Raw genomic sequence first — 12,691 nt, forward strand, 5'->3', positions numbered from 1 at the left:
TAAAAGTTCTCTTATTGGTATATAATGATCAATAATCTTTAATATAATATTAATTTAATTTTAACTCACAGTGACTGAAATCGTAAAAGAGAAATAAGAAGATAGACTTTTTTTTTTCATTTATTTTTATTAGTTGGAGGCTAATTACTTTACAATATTGTAGTGGGTTTTTTTTTTTTTTTTGTGAAATTGTTTTTGATTCAAGACGGATTCTTAGAAACAAACACTGTCATAATTGCAAATTTCAACCTTTATGCCCGACTCATAAATAACTAGTAATTTGGTTTGCTGGTATTAAACATTGATTGCTTAAACAGTATAAATTTGAAATTGCCCACTTATATCTGAAAATTATAAGAACAGCACAGATTCTAAATTAATTTCATTACTATAAAGCTGTAGTAATTAGGAAACAGGTTGATAATAGGAAGTAAAACAAGGTTCATAAACTTGTTCATACTATAGTAAGACAATCTGACAATTTTTCTTTTTTATTTATTTTTTTTAATTAATTTATTTATTTTTTCAGTGGGTTTTGTCATACATTGACATGAATCAGCAATAGATTTACACGTATTCCCCATCCCGATCCCGCCTCCCACCTCCCTCTCCACCCGATTCCTCTGGGTCTTCCCAGTGCACCAGGTTCGAGCACTTGTCTCATGCATCCCACCTGGGCTGGTGACCTGTTTCACCATAGATAATATACATGCTGTTCTTTCGCAACATCCCACCCTCACCTTCTCCCACAGAGTTCAAAAGTCTGTTCTGTACTTCTGTGTCTCTTTTTCTGTTTTGCATATAGGGTTATCGTTACCATCTTTCTAAATTCCATATATATGTGTTAGTATGCTGTAATGTTCTTTATCTTTCTGGCTTACTTCACTCTGTATAAGGGGCTCCAGTTTCATCCATCTCATTAGGACTGGTTCAAATGAATTCTTTTTAATGGCTGAGTAATATTCCATGGTGTATATGTACCACAGCTTCCTTATCCATTCATCTGCTGATGGGCATCTAGGTTGCTTCCATGTCCTGGCTATTATAAACAGTGCTGCGATGAACATTGGGGTGCACGTGTCTCTTTCAGATCTGGTTTCCTCAGTGTGTATGCCCAGAAGTGGGATTGCTGGGTCATATGGCAGTTCTATTTCCAGTTTTTTAAGAAATCTCCGCACTGTTCTCCATAGCGGCTGTACTAGTTTCAATTTTTCTTTTTTAAATTGCCACAGTAAGACAATAGTCCAAGAAACAAAACATTATATTTATATATATATATATAATATTTATTTCAATCTTATAATTTAATTACTTGAGATTAGCAATCGTATTTTGCTTATAGAACAGTTAAATATAATCTTGTTTTTGTCATGTATATTTTTATTTTTCATTATTTCTACTTTGAATTCATTCCTGATAATAGCTGATTTTTCTGTAACCATCTGGATATAACTGAGTTTATATAGCTGCTCATTGTATAAAATCCTGACACAGATTTAGGAGTTTATTTTTTCAAGGTGTGATGTTAAAATTGTACTTCTTAACTGCAAAAAAAAAAAAAAAAGTCATGTCTTTTAACTTAAGACAGCTTTCTCAAAGGGTTTTTGTATGTAATAGGAAAGTACTGCTGTTTAAAAAAAATGTTAATACACTAAAATATTTACACCACCTATTATCTGTGTATGTTGGTGGCAGCCACATTTATGTTAATGTTCTTATACAATTGTGTGATAATCATTCTTAGACCTAAATCTATGCAAGAGAATTCTATAGTATGTTGACCATCAGAATTAGCTGTTATTCTAAACTGCCTGATGAGTATGGAATTTTTTTTATTTTATTACTTTATTACTCTTTCTTTGACAATACAAAAAATTTGTTTTTCTATTTCATTAGTAATGTCTGATCTTTCTCTTTGGTAATTTTAAGTTATTTTAAATGATAAGATGCTGACTTTTTTGTGAATAGAAATCTGCAATATTAATGTCATTACTTGGCTAATCATGAGGAATATGAGTCCATACTTAAAAATAGTCTTATTTATGGGATTATGTATTATTACACAAATTTATATAAATTAAATTCTTAGATATATTTTGATATTTAAATATTAACTTTTTACTGAGTTTATTGTTTAGGTGTAGCTAAAAGTGTTTCAAAAACATATGTTCAAGGCCTATAAAAGTGATATGATAATCAGTGAATTTATTTTACTAGTGCCTATAAAGTTCTGTGGTTCTATTTTCTTAATTATTATTATTTATTTATATAATGAGAGTGTTTTCCTACCAAATAGTCCTGTCTTCACATTGACAATATCCTATGGGCCAGTTAATGTTGCTTAAACTGTATTTTAACTTCTAACTCAATATCATGCTGTGCTCAATCTAATATTCAATTAGTTACTAGGGATAAACTGAATGAATTTTTTAATGTCTAGCTTTTTAAAGTAAACTATAGTATACTTTATTTCCTTAGTAAAGAATTACTATATTACTTAGTTACTATATTACATAGTGAGGAAATACCACATTTCCTTAGTAAGCCTAAAACGCTGAATTACCCAAAACCTTGCTTAAATCTATGTAATTAGAAACTATTTATAAGATAAAATTTGTATTTATGTTAATAATGACTTAACTATATAGGCACTTATTATTTTTCTTCTCTTCTGACTTTAGGTGCAATAACAGAACCCAGTGTGCAGTGGTGGCAGGCCCTGACGTTTTTCCAGACCCCTGTCCGGGAACCTATAAATACCTTGAAGTGCAGTATGAATGTGTTCCTTACAGTATGTATATTCTTGTACTTCTTTTAAAAAAGGAAAGATATTAAGCATTATTTTGCATGCATTGACAACATAGTCTCTATAAAACATAAAAATAATCACATAAATTATATTAAAAACTGGATAATTTAAATTTTTCAAGGTCATACATTATCCTCATACTTGGACTAATTCAATGTTGCCTGCATGATCTTGCAGCATTTAATTTTGACTATATTTTTTTATATATCAATCAATACTTATTCTAAAACTCTTTTCTTAATGCAAGAATATAAAATATTTAGGAAAAAGGATGAATGAATGATATGACAGTACTATATCCCTCTAGTTCCAACAAACAGAAGGCAAAGTGAGTAATATGCTTGTATATATAGTAGCATAGAAATTGATGCATTTTCAATTTGATAGAAGCAATTAAATCTAAGCTTCCTGTGCTGCCAACATATTGAGAATTAAAAATATTCATCCAGAGGGAACAGACTGGATAGAAAATGCAAGAATTACATGAACTAAAGCACTCTTTAGAATGTATCCTTTATACTTCCAAGAAGTGAGTCGTTGCAACTTTTATGTCAGAAAAAATATATACCAGTAAATTATTTTTTTTTCTTCAGGAATAATGAAAAATCAAACATTCAAAAATGAAGCATTTTTGTTCCTTTTTTTTAATTCAAAGGTAGAATCACCATCTCAAAAGAAAAATTTTTGATCTAACTAGTTAATTATTCATGGAATACCTTAGTGAAGATCACTTAGGAAATCCTGTATTCTCATACTAAATATGCAACTCATCCTAGAGGGAGAAAACTCCTGGGATCAAAAACAAATCCCAGGTTCCGATATCCTTTGACATCTCAGAAGAAACAAACTGTCTGGGGATCAGCAAGTTTACTGTGCCGAGAGATATTTCTAGGCTTCCCTCATTTCTGTTTATTTAAAAAGCAGTGCATTGCTCATGAGCTGTATGTGTGCATACTCTGATAATAGAAATTTGGCCAGCAAGAAATGAATTTAAATGTAAAAGTAATAGTGAAAGCAGTTAGGAGAAAATTCCATTGTTTGCTTACTTAAGACATAATTGATTAGAAGTATATCTAATGAAGTTTTATAGGCTAACTTTGTTATAAAGAGGCACAATTGTATAGGTTTTATTGAAATCCCAGTTGAGGTTCCTCTTCTTACATTGTTATCTCCAGGGACTGACCCTTCTATAAAAATATAAAGCTAAATGACCATTTATTGTTCATCAGTGATATTTTAAAGAACTAAAATTTGTAGTCTATTTTAGAACTGTGACAATTATACTTGGATTGCATAATAATAATATCTTTGTGAAAAATATAGAATAACTACTTCCAAAGGCATTTTTAAAAAGTATGAATTAAGGTGTGCTTCAGTTTTAAAGACAGTTTTAAGAAACTTACATTTATATTTTTGAAACATGAAAGCTGAAGAAGGCTTTTTGTATATTGGTTTTTTACACAATTTTTAAAAATTTAAGAATTTCACAGCTGTTTCTTCAATTTTATGTCTTTTCCAAACTTCTTTTAGGATAACTACTCCAAAATCCTATGCCAAACTCATTCTGAAAAATCATTTTCTTAAATCATTTCGATATAAATGAGAACTTGCTCCCACACATTTATAAAACAGGATTGTGATTTACCACAGAGTTCCTCTCTCTCATAAATTTTTAGAGTTGGGCAATTTGATTCCAGAATATCCTATATTTACAAGTTTCTGATAATCCTAAAAATGTACTGATTACTTTAGAAGTATGTCCATACTATATTAGAATATTTATCTGATTATTTCATTAAATAAGAATTATAAGCAAAGGTGCAACCACTTTTCCAGGTTATACATGCTTTAATTTATATGATACAGTATGATTGTTTAAACTATCTTCAGTCTGTTTCAGTTAAAAGTATAATAAATACTGTAAATTCATTTAGTAAATTTAACTTGAATTTAAAAGAAAAGAATCCAAAAGAAATTGAAAACCATAAAATAAAATAGAGTGACTTGTTTGAAAAGTAGGATAGTTTAGTAGAAAAATGACCAGGTAGCAGGATCCTATTACTTAACAAAAACCTGGATACTTCAGCTTAGGTAAACTGTTAAAATTTTCTGAATCTCACCTTACCAACGTTCCTCATCTATAGAACAATCACCCCACTTAATCTGTGGTTTCACTTTCCATGGTTTCATTTACCCATGGTCAGCCTCAGTCTAAAATTATTAAATGGAAAACTCTAGAAATAAGCAATTTGTAAGTGTTAAATAATATGCCATTCTAGGTAGCTGGATGAAATCTGCTGTCCTCCCGCAGACATGAATCATCCTCTTGTGTAGTATGTTTACTGTATTCACTACCCACTTGTTAGTATCTCAGGAGTCATTGGGTCATCACCTCAGCTGTCTCGTGATGATAGTTATCACGCCATCATAGTTCTTGTGTTCAAGTCACCAATATTTTACTTAGTAAAGGGCCCCAGAGTGCACGAGGAGTGATGCTGGAAATATGGATTTTTTTTTTTACTATGACTAATTTATAAATTAAATGTTATCATAGATATGTATAGGAAGAAAGACAGTGTATTTGGGGTTTGGTGCCATTTGCAGTTTTAGGGATCCACTGAGGGTCTTAGAATATATTCCCCTTAAAATGGTCTTAGAATTGGTAAGTCAGTGGGAGACTATTACAAGTCCTGATTTAGGTGATGATGAGCTCCTTTACTTTTCTCCAGAATGAAAAAGCACTGTTTGTTGTTGTTGTTGTTTTCCCAAAAGGGAAAATATTCACTTATTAAAAGAGCTGACATTTATTAACATTTACCACATGTCATTTACTACATTGGTTATAAGACTCTTTGCAGGTGACCCCATGGACTACACAGTCTGTGGAATTCTCCAGGCCAGAATACTGGAGTGAGTAGCCTTTTCCTTCTCCAGGGGATCTCCCCAACTCAGCGATCAAACCCAGGTCTCCCACATTGCAGGCAGATTCTTTACCAGCTGAGCCACAGGGGAAGCCCAAGAACATTGGAGTGGGCCTATCCCTTTTCCAGCGGATCTTCCCGACCCAGGAATCAAACCGGGATCTCCTGCATTGCAGGTGGAATCCTTACCAACTGAGCTCTCAAGGAAGCCCTTTATGTTTACATACTCTCTTTTATTTAATTCTCACGATCTCCTCCCTGTGAAAAATGTGTGTCACAACTTTACTAAAGAAGAAACAGACTCAGTAGGATAAGTAGAGTGTTTCTTACATCATGTAGAATAGCTAGAAAATGGCAGAGCCAAGAGTTGAGTGTCTTTGGAATATTTGTTCTTAAGGACCCAACTCTATTTCCACACATAGATGTTCCCCTTTATATTTTCACGAGTTATTCAGTGGTGTTCAATATTCAACGTTCATCAGTACAGTAATGGCATGTGATGAAGAAAGAGCTTCAAGAACTCAGGCCCTTTTTCTCAGTTCTTTTGCTACTTACTTTTAAGAGGTTTGTATTCCTCTCTTAAAGCAGCTGAATTGCTACAAACTTTTTTTTTTCCCAAACATCTAGTGAAGCTTTATGGCAAAGACTAATTTGCACTCTAAAAATACTACCCACAATTTAGAATGAGGCTCTTACCTACATAGTAACTTTAAACGTTTTTTAAATTACCTGCATTATAAGAAGAAGAAAAAAAAACTTGTACGTAATTAAAATGCTTGTTAAAAGACCTCATTGTATTAGTAGAAGACAGACATCATATTTAGAATTCAATATTAATATTTGAAACTTTTCTAACTGTACCACCAAATAAACAACCAGACAAGAGATGCTGTTAGGTTCTGTTTGTCATATAGTTTTATAATATCCATTTTAATTTTGAATTTAAGATGATAAATTAAAGTGTATATAGTGATATATTTTATATTTATAAATGATTTGATCTTAATATTGATGTGTGGGAAAATATTGATATTTTCTTTTATTTTACACACGCTCTGTATTTTTCCATGGTAATATTGATTTCTAAGATGATGCTTTTTCTTGGCAAAATATAGAAAAGAAGGAAATATAGATATACAGGGAAAAACAAAATTATGTATAAAAACATATCAATATTAATGACATATAAGCATATTAGAAGTAATATAGAAAAATACAACAAAGTCTGTTGTATCACATAGGAGAAGGAAGGTTGAAAATATCTAAGATAAGATTGTAATAATTTTTGCACAGAGTTTTAGGAGTCAGTGAATAGGTAGATAATTGAACAAAGTTTTAAAAGGACCTTTACCTGAATCAATCAAATGTTATGACTTCATTTGAAAAGATGACAGTAGGAAATAAAATAAGGAAAATGAGTAATTGTTAACAATGTAGTGAGGCTACTGAATTGTCTTACACTGAGTTTTTTGGATGCCTTGTACTCAATTTTTTTTTCAAATTGTAAAAGTTATATTTAATCTTTTCTTCCTACTATTTGTATTATCTTGTTTGGGTTTATAGGTACCCTGTTTTGGGGTAAGATGAATTAATATTTTTTCTGTTGCTGTCACACCTTAGTTCCACTGTGACATTTATAGCTTTTGCCTTTCCTTCTGCGACTTGATTTTCCTCCTTTGTGATATTTTCTCTCCAAGAGATGACCCAAATATTCAAGAGGTTAAACCTCAGCCTTTACCAGTGCCACATATTTGCTCTCTCATCTTCTTTTCACCCCACCCCATGACTTCTAGCCTGATTTGGGATAAAATTTGTAAGCATCTTTAAGTAGAGCTTCCTTCATTTAGCCAATTTACGGGGATGACTTGAGTTAGAAAGAAAACAATAAAACAACTAACCACCTACACAGAGTATTTCTGAGCAAAAAAATCTTTGCTTTATATCCTGCTGACAATTTGTCTTTCTTCCAAGGCATACAATTTCACGCACATTACACTCAAAAAGTGCTTGTCTTCACTCACAGTCCAGCTTTTCTATTCAGTTGTTTCTTCTTTTTAAAAATACAAAGCACATTTTACTTATTCTAGTAATCTTCTCCTCTGGTAGATTTTCTTAGGAGATGTGGGAAGCACATAATTGGAGAGGTACTAGAAACAAGTGTTTAGTTAAACCAGTCTTATTTTATAGCACTTACAGACCTTTCCACCATTCACATTAGCCATCTGGAATTATGTATAACATTGTCTTTATAGAAAGACTTGCAAAAAGGGCATTATCAGAAATTAATACTTATAATTAATTAGATAATCTACTTTTTTTTTTACTAAAAAAAAATGCCATACTTTCAACATTTAAAGTGAACAAAGCCTTTAAATATTTAATTATAAATAACTCAATATATTTTAGGGCTTCACTGGTAGCTCAGTTGGTAAAGAATATGCCTGCAGTGCAGGAGATCCAGGTCCAATCCCTGGGTTGGGCAGATGCTCTGGAGAAGGAAATGACAAACCACTCCAGTGTCCTTGTCTAGAAAATCCCATGGACAGAGGAGCCTGGTGGGCTGCAGTCCGTGGGGTCACAAAGAGTCGGGCATGACTGAGTTACTAACACACACACAAATATATTTTACAAGTACTGTTTAACTGAGTATATATTTTTAAATGTGCACTGAGTGTATATTTTAAAGTGTGAACACATTGGTTTCCTACTGGTATTTATTATATAAATAAATCATCATATATTTTAAAGCTCATTGTACTGAAATTAACCCATAGGTTTAAGTTTTTAAATATCAAATAATATCAAGATATAATTTGATTTCCAATGCCTCAGTACATTTTCCAGTTTGATACATAGGAGATATTCAATAAATATGTATTGAATGATTGAAAGAATAAATGTGATCAAAATTTATCCTCTAAAAGTATTATGTTCATTGCTAGAATGATAAAAGAAACTCTTATCTACAAGACCAACCATATTAACTCAAAGGAAAGATCTATGGTTAAAAAAAACAGAATATATTAATTTTAGTTTCTCCAAGTTATTTGATGTTTCTTACTATATTCCTCAAGAACGCTATGTTGTGCTGTACTAAGTCACTTTGGTCATGTCCGACTCTTTGCGATCCTATGGACTATAGCCTGCCAGGCTCCTCCGTCCATGGGATTCTCCAGGCAAGAATACTGGAGTGGGTTGTCATTTTCTTCTCCAGGGGATTTTCCCAACCAGGAATCAAACTGGCGTCTCTATGTCTCCTGCATCGGCAGGCATGTTCTTTACCGCTAGTGCCACCTGGGAGATGCCTCAAGAATGCAACTAGCAACCAATTTGTTTTCCATATTATTTTTTATACCTTTTTATAATATAGCAAGTATTATCCTTCTATAAGAGGAATGTCAGTTATCTAAATTCTCTGTTTTTAGAATGATACTTAAAAGAACATCAAAATTCTCCCTTTCCTTTCTCCTTTTTCTCCCCACTAGTTTCTTTCTTAAATATTTTCTCTATACTTGACAGTATCTTGCACCTAACATACAATTTATAAAGCTTTTGTAAGTCAGTCAGATTATTTAGCAGTTAATTAAAACTTTTATTGTATATAATAAATATGAAATATTCATAAAAATTGCTATTATACGTTTGAAAAACAGGAAGGACGAGTGGACTATATACTTTCTTAGAAGTTCTCATCCTAAATTCTCTCATACTTTTACCTAGCTGCTTCACATGTTTGTGAAAATTAGTTTCAACTAGATGATATCAGTTGCTTTCAAGATCTTCCTCTTTTATTATCCTTTCCTCAATCAATTTATATTGCAGACAAGACACTGTGCTAAATAGTTGGTAGAAAGCTAAGATAAAAATTCTGTCGTTGAGGAATTTAGCCAAATGAGACTCAAGGTCCCCAAAGTTACACTGTTACTTTTTCAGCAAAGCAGTTGAGCACTTCATATTCACCGGCGCATTGAGAAGACACGCCTGTCTTATAGCGCTTGATGTTTGTAATGGGTGGGTACATCTTTAGCGAAGGTTTTCTGAAAGAGATGACCCTTGAGCTGAGCCTTAAAGAATGAGCAGACTTTAGTGAGAAGGGCAATCAGTTTTGGCTGATGGGGCAATGACAGATAAGAAACTGTTATGGTGAATATAAAACAAAAACAGTTTTGTATTTGTATGAAAACAAAATACGAGAGTGACAGGAAATGAAGCCATCGATTGGCAGGGTAGAAATCCTGATGTCCCTCTATGCTGGGATTCTTCTGAGTCCTGATACTCATCACAGTGAGGAACACAAAGATAGAAAATTATTTTTAATGTAATTAACTAATATATTAATTAGAAATACTTGTTTGCAATCTGCAAAAAAAAAATCAACTTTGACTAAGTTGAAAAACAGTCTTCTGGGGGAAGAGGGGGTTGGGAAATAACAGAGTAATAGTTCCAGAATCAAAAGAGAAAAAGGTAAAATTCAAGTGTGAAAAAATAAGATCCAGTGATCTAGAGAGTATTAGTGGACAGCAAGGACTCCATGTTTGGATAAATCAGTTCCAAAAATAGTCTGTGTAATCTCAGTCCTGTAAAGATCTCTGCTGGGACATCAGTGTTAGTTACTCAGTCATTTCCGAGTCTTGGCGACCCCATAGTCTATAGCCTGACAGGGTCCTCTGTCCGTGGAATTCTCCAGGCAAGAATACTGGTGGTGGTGGTGGTGGTTTAGTCACCAACTTGTGTCCAACTCTTCTGACCCCACGGACTATAGGCCGCCAGGTTGCTGTGTCCTTGGGGTTCTCCAGGCAAGACTACTGGAGTGGGTTGCCATGCCCTCCTCCAGGGGACTGTCCCAACCCAGAGATCAAACCTGGGTCTTCTGTATTGCAGGTGGATTCTTTACCATCTGAGCCACCAAGGAAACCCTGGGACATCAGGACTGTAAGAAATTCAGAAAGAGCCTACATGTAATTAAAAAGAAGCAAACTCCTCAGTAGACTGTGCAATTTAGTCCCTCAGTCATGTCTGACTCTTTGCGACTCTATGGGCTGCAGCATGCCAGACTTCTCTGTCCATCACCAAATCCTGGAGCTTGTTGTGTGCCAAATACAGCCTGCAGGAGATTTCTTTAGGCCTCTTAGATATCAACAAGTCAGTTTTAACATTAAGTCTGGAGAAACATTTGACCTGTTTTCCCTTGGGCAACTGCAGACCAGAGCTGAGTATGTGCTGCACCATTTAAACAGGGTCTGTTCTTTGCTACTTCATGTAATTTCCATTACTTTTTGTATTGTACCTTGTTCATTAAGGGCTCCCCAGGTGGTCCGTAGGGTATGGGCTTTGCCTGGTGGTAAAGAATCAGCCTGCCAAAGCCAGAGATGCAAGAGAAGCAGGTGGATCCCTGGGTTGGGATTATCCCCTGTAGGAGTAAAATGGCAACCCACTCTAGTATTCTTGGCTGATGGATTTCATATACAGAGGATTTTGGCAAGCTTGCAACTTTTGTTCTAGATTTTGTATCCAATCCATGTTAATAGGAGTAAAAGCACTCTAAATAGTTACTTTTTATTTTCAAAATATATTGTATTAATTTTTTGCACCAACAATAATTCTACCAATAGAAGTTTATCAGTACCTTTTTTTTTTTTTTAATCAGTACCTATTATAGGTCAGTCACTGTGTTAAATGCTGGGGAAAAGTAGATTTTGGTCTTAAGGATCTAGTGGTCTAGGGTAAGGCAAATAATAAACACATGAACTCATAAATATAATCATCAGTGATAAAAAAAATGAAAGAAGAAAATAAGCACAGTTGTATGATAGAAAACAACAAAAGGGCCAGCTTATATAGGTGTGATAAAAGAATGCTCTCAAGAGAGGATATTTGCAAACTGAAGGAAGAAAGATGCGGTCAGGCAAAGAACCCAGGAAAGAGCTTTCAAAAGAGAGAGGTCATTAGTTCCTGAGGTTGGAAAAAGGTTGTTTGTCCCAATACCTAATACAAAGTCAATGTGACTTCAGTCCAGTTAAGATGAAGAAAAAGTGACTTGGAGAGATACCAACCAGCACTTAATACTATTAATATCATTAAAGAAATTGGGATATTCTATTAGTGGGAGTTCAGATGGCTGCCATAGTTTTGGGAATGAGCTTTGCATTATCTGCTAATGTTGATAGCACCCCTGTCTTTTGCTTCTGGCTGGGGGAGTGATTGGAAGGAGCACTAAGGTAGTACTAGAGATACTCTGTTTCTTAGTAGTTAGCGGTTACAATGGTATTCCTTCTGTCTCAGAATACTTGTGTATTTGTTTCGTAAGAGTCAGGCAGGACTGAGCAACTGAACTGAATACCATTAATAATGAAGCAGCAATTTCTTTCAAGTTTCTAGGATTTGTTGATAGTCAAAATATGATTGCAGGATGAAATTAAAGTGACATTATTCTACAGTAACATAAAGGTAAATTTACATCAAATAAACCAAACATCAAATGGCATCAATATCTAGATAGAATTTTTATATATTTACAGCCATTTAATAATATGTAAATGTAAACATGATGCTAATTATCAGTAAACAAGATGAATTACAAGGATTAAAAATTAATTGGATTTGGAAAGTTAGGAAAGTATTTGATTTAGGAAGCAAAATGTTATTATAGACTTACAGTTTCAGAGGTTAACTTACCCAGCTCACTTACTTTATTTGAAATAGTAAGATTATATAACTAATGCACTTGAACTTAATTCAAATAAAGTTTTATAAGACCCTCAAATTGAATAACATAAACATGACGTTTAAAGAGACATGGATTATAGCATTTTGTTTTTAAAATACACAGCATAGGGGAAAAAAAGTAGTGAAAATATGTGAAAGTGAAGGTTTTCTTTCCTAAGTGTTTGTTACTAGGAGCATCTCATAGCAAATATGATGTGTGAGATCTTTGGAGTTTATTTTTCAGATAAATTTTTTC

At 33.3% G+C, this 12,691-nt stretch overlaps 1 protein-coding gene across 14 annotated transcripts in view; it reads left to right on the plus strand.

The window, feature by feature from the left end:
• Positions 1–12,691, plus strand: part of ADGRL3 (adhesion G protein-coupled receptor L3) — a 709,244-nt gene that overhangs the window by 327,866 nt on the left and 368,687 nt on the right. For all 14 annotated transcript variants that reach the window (XM_043447764.1, XM_043447769.1, XM_043447767.1 and 11 more), the window contains one exon: positions 2,682–2,791. In XM_043447764.1, the coding sequence (XP_043303699.1) occupies positions 2,682–2,791 (110 nt within the window). The remainder of the gene's footprint in view (positions 1–2,681; positions 2,792–12,691) is intronic.

Source organism: Cervus canadensis, chromosome 26 (assembly GCF_019320065.1).
Source record: "Cervus canadensis isolate Bull #8, Minnesota chromosome 26, ASM1932006v1, whole genome shotgun sequence".
NCBI classification, from domain to species: Eukaryota; Metazoa; Chordata; class Mammalia; order Artiodactyla; family Cervidae; genus Cervus; species Cervus canadensis.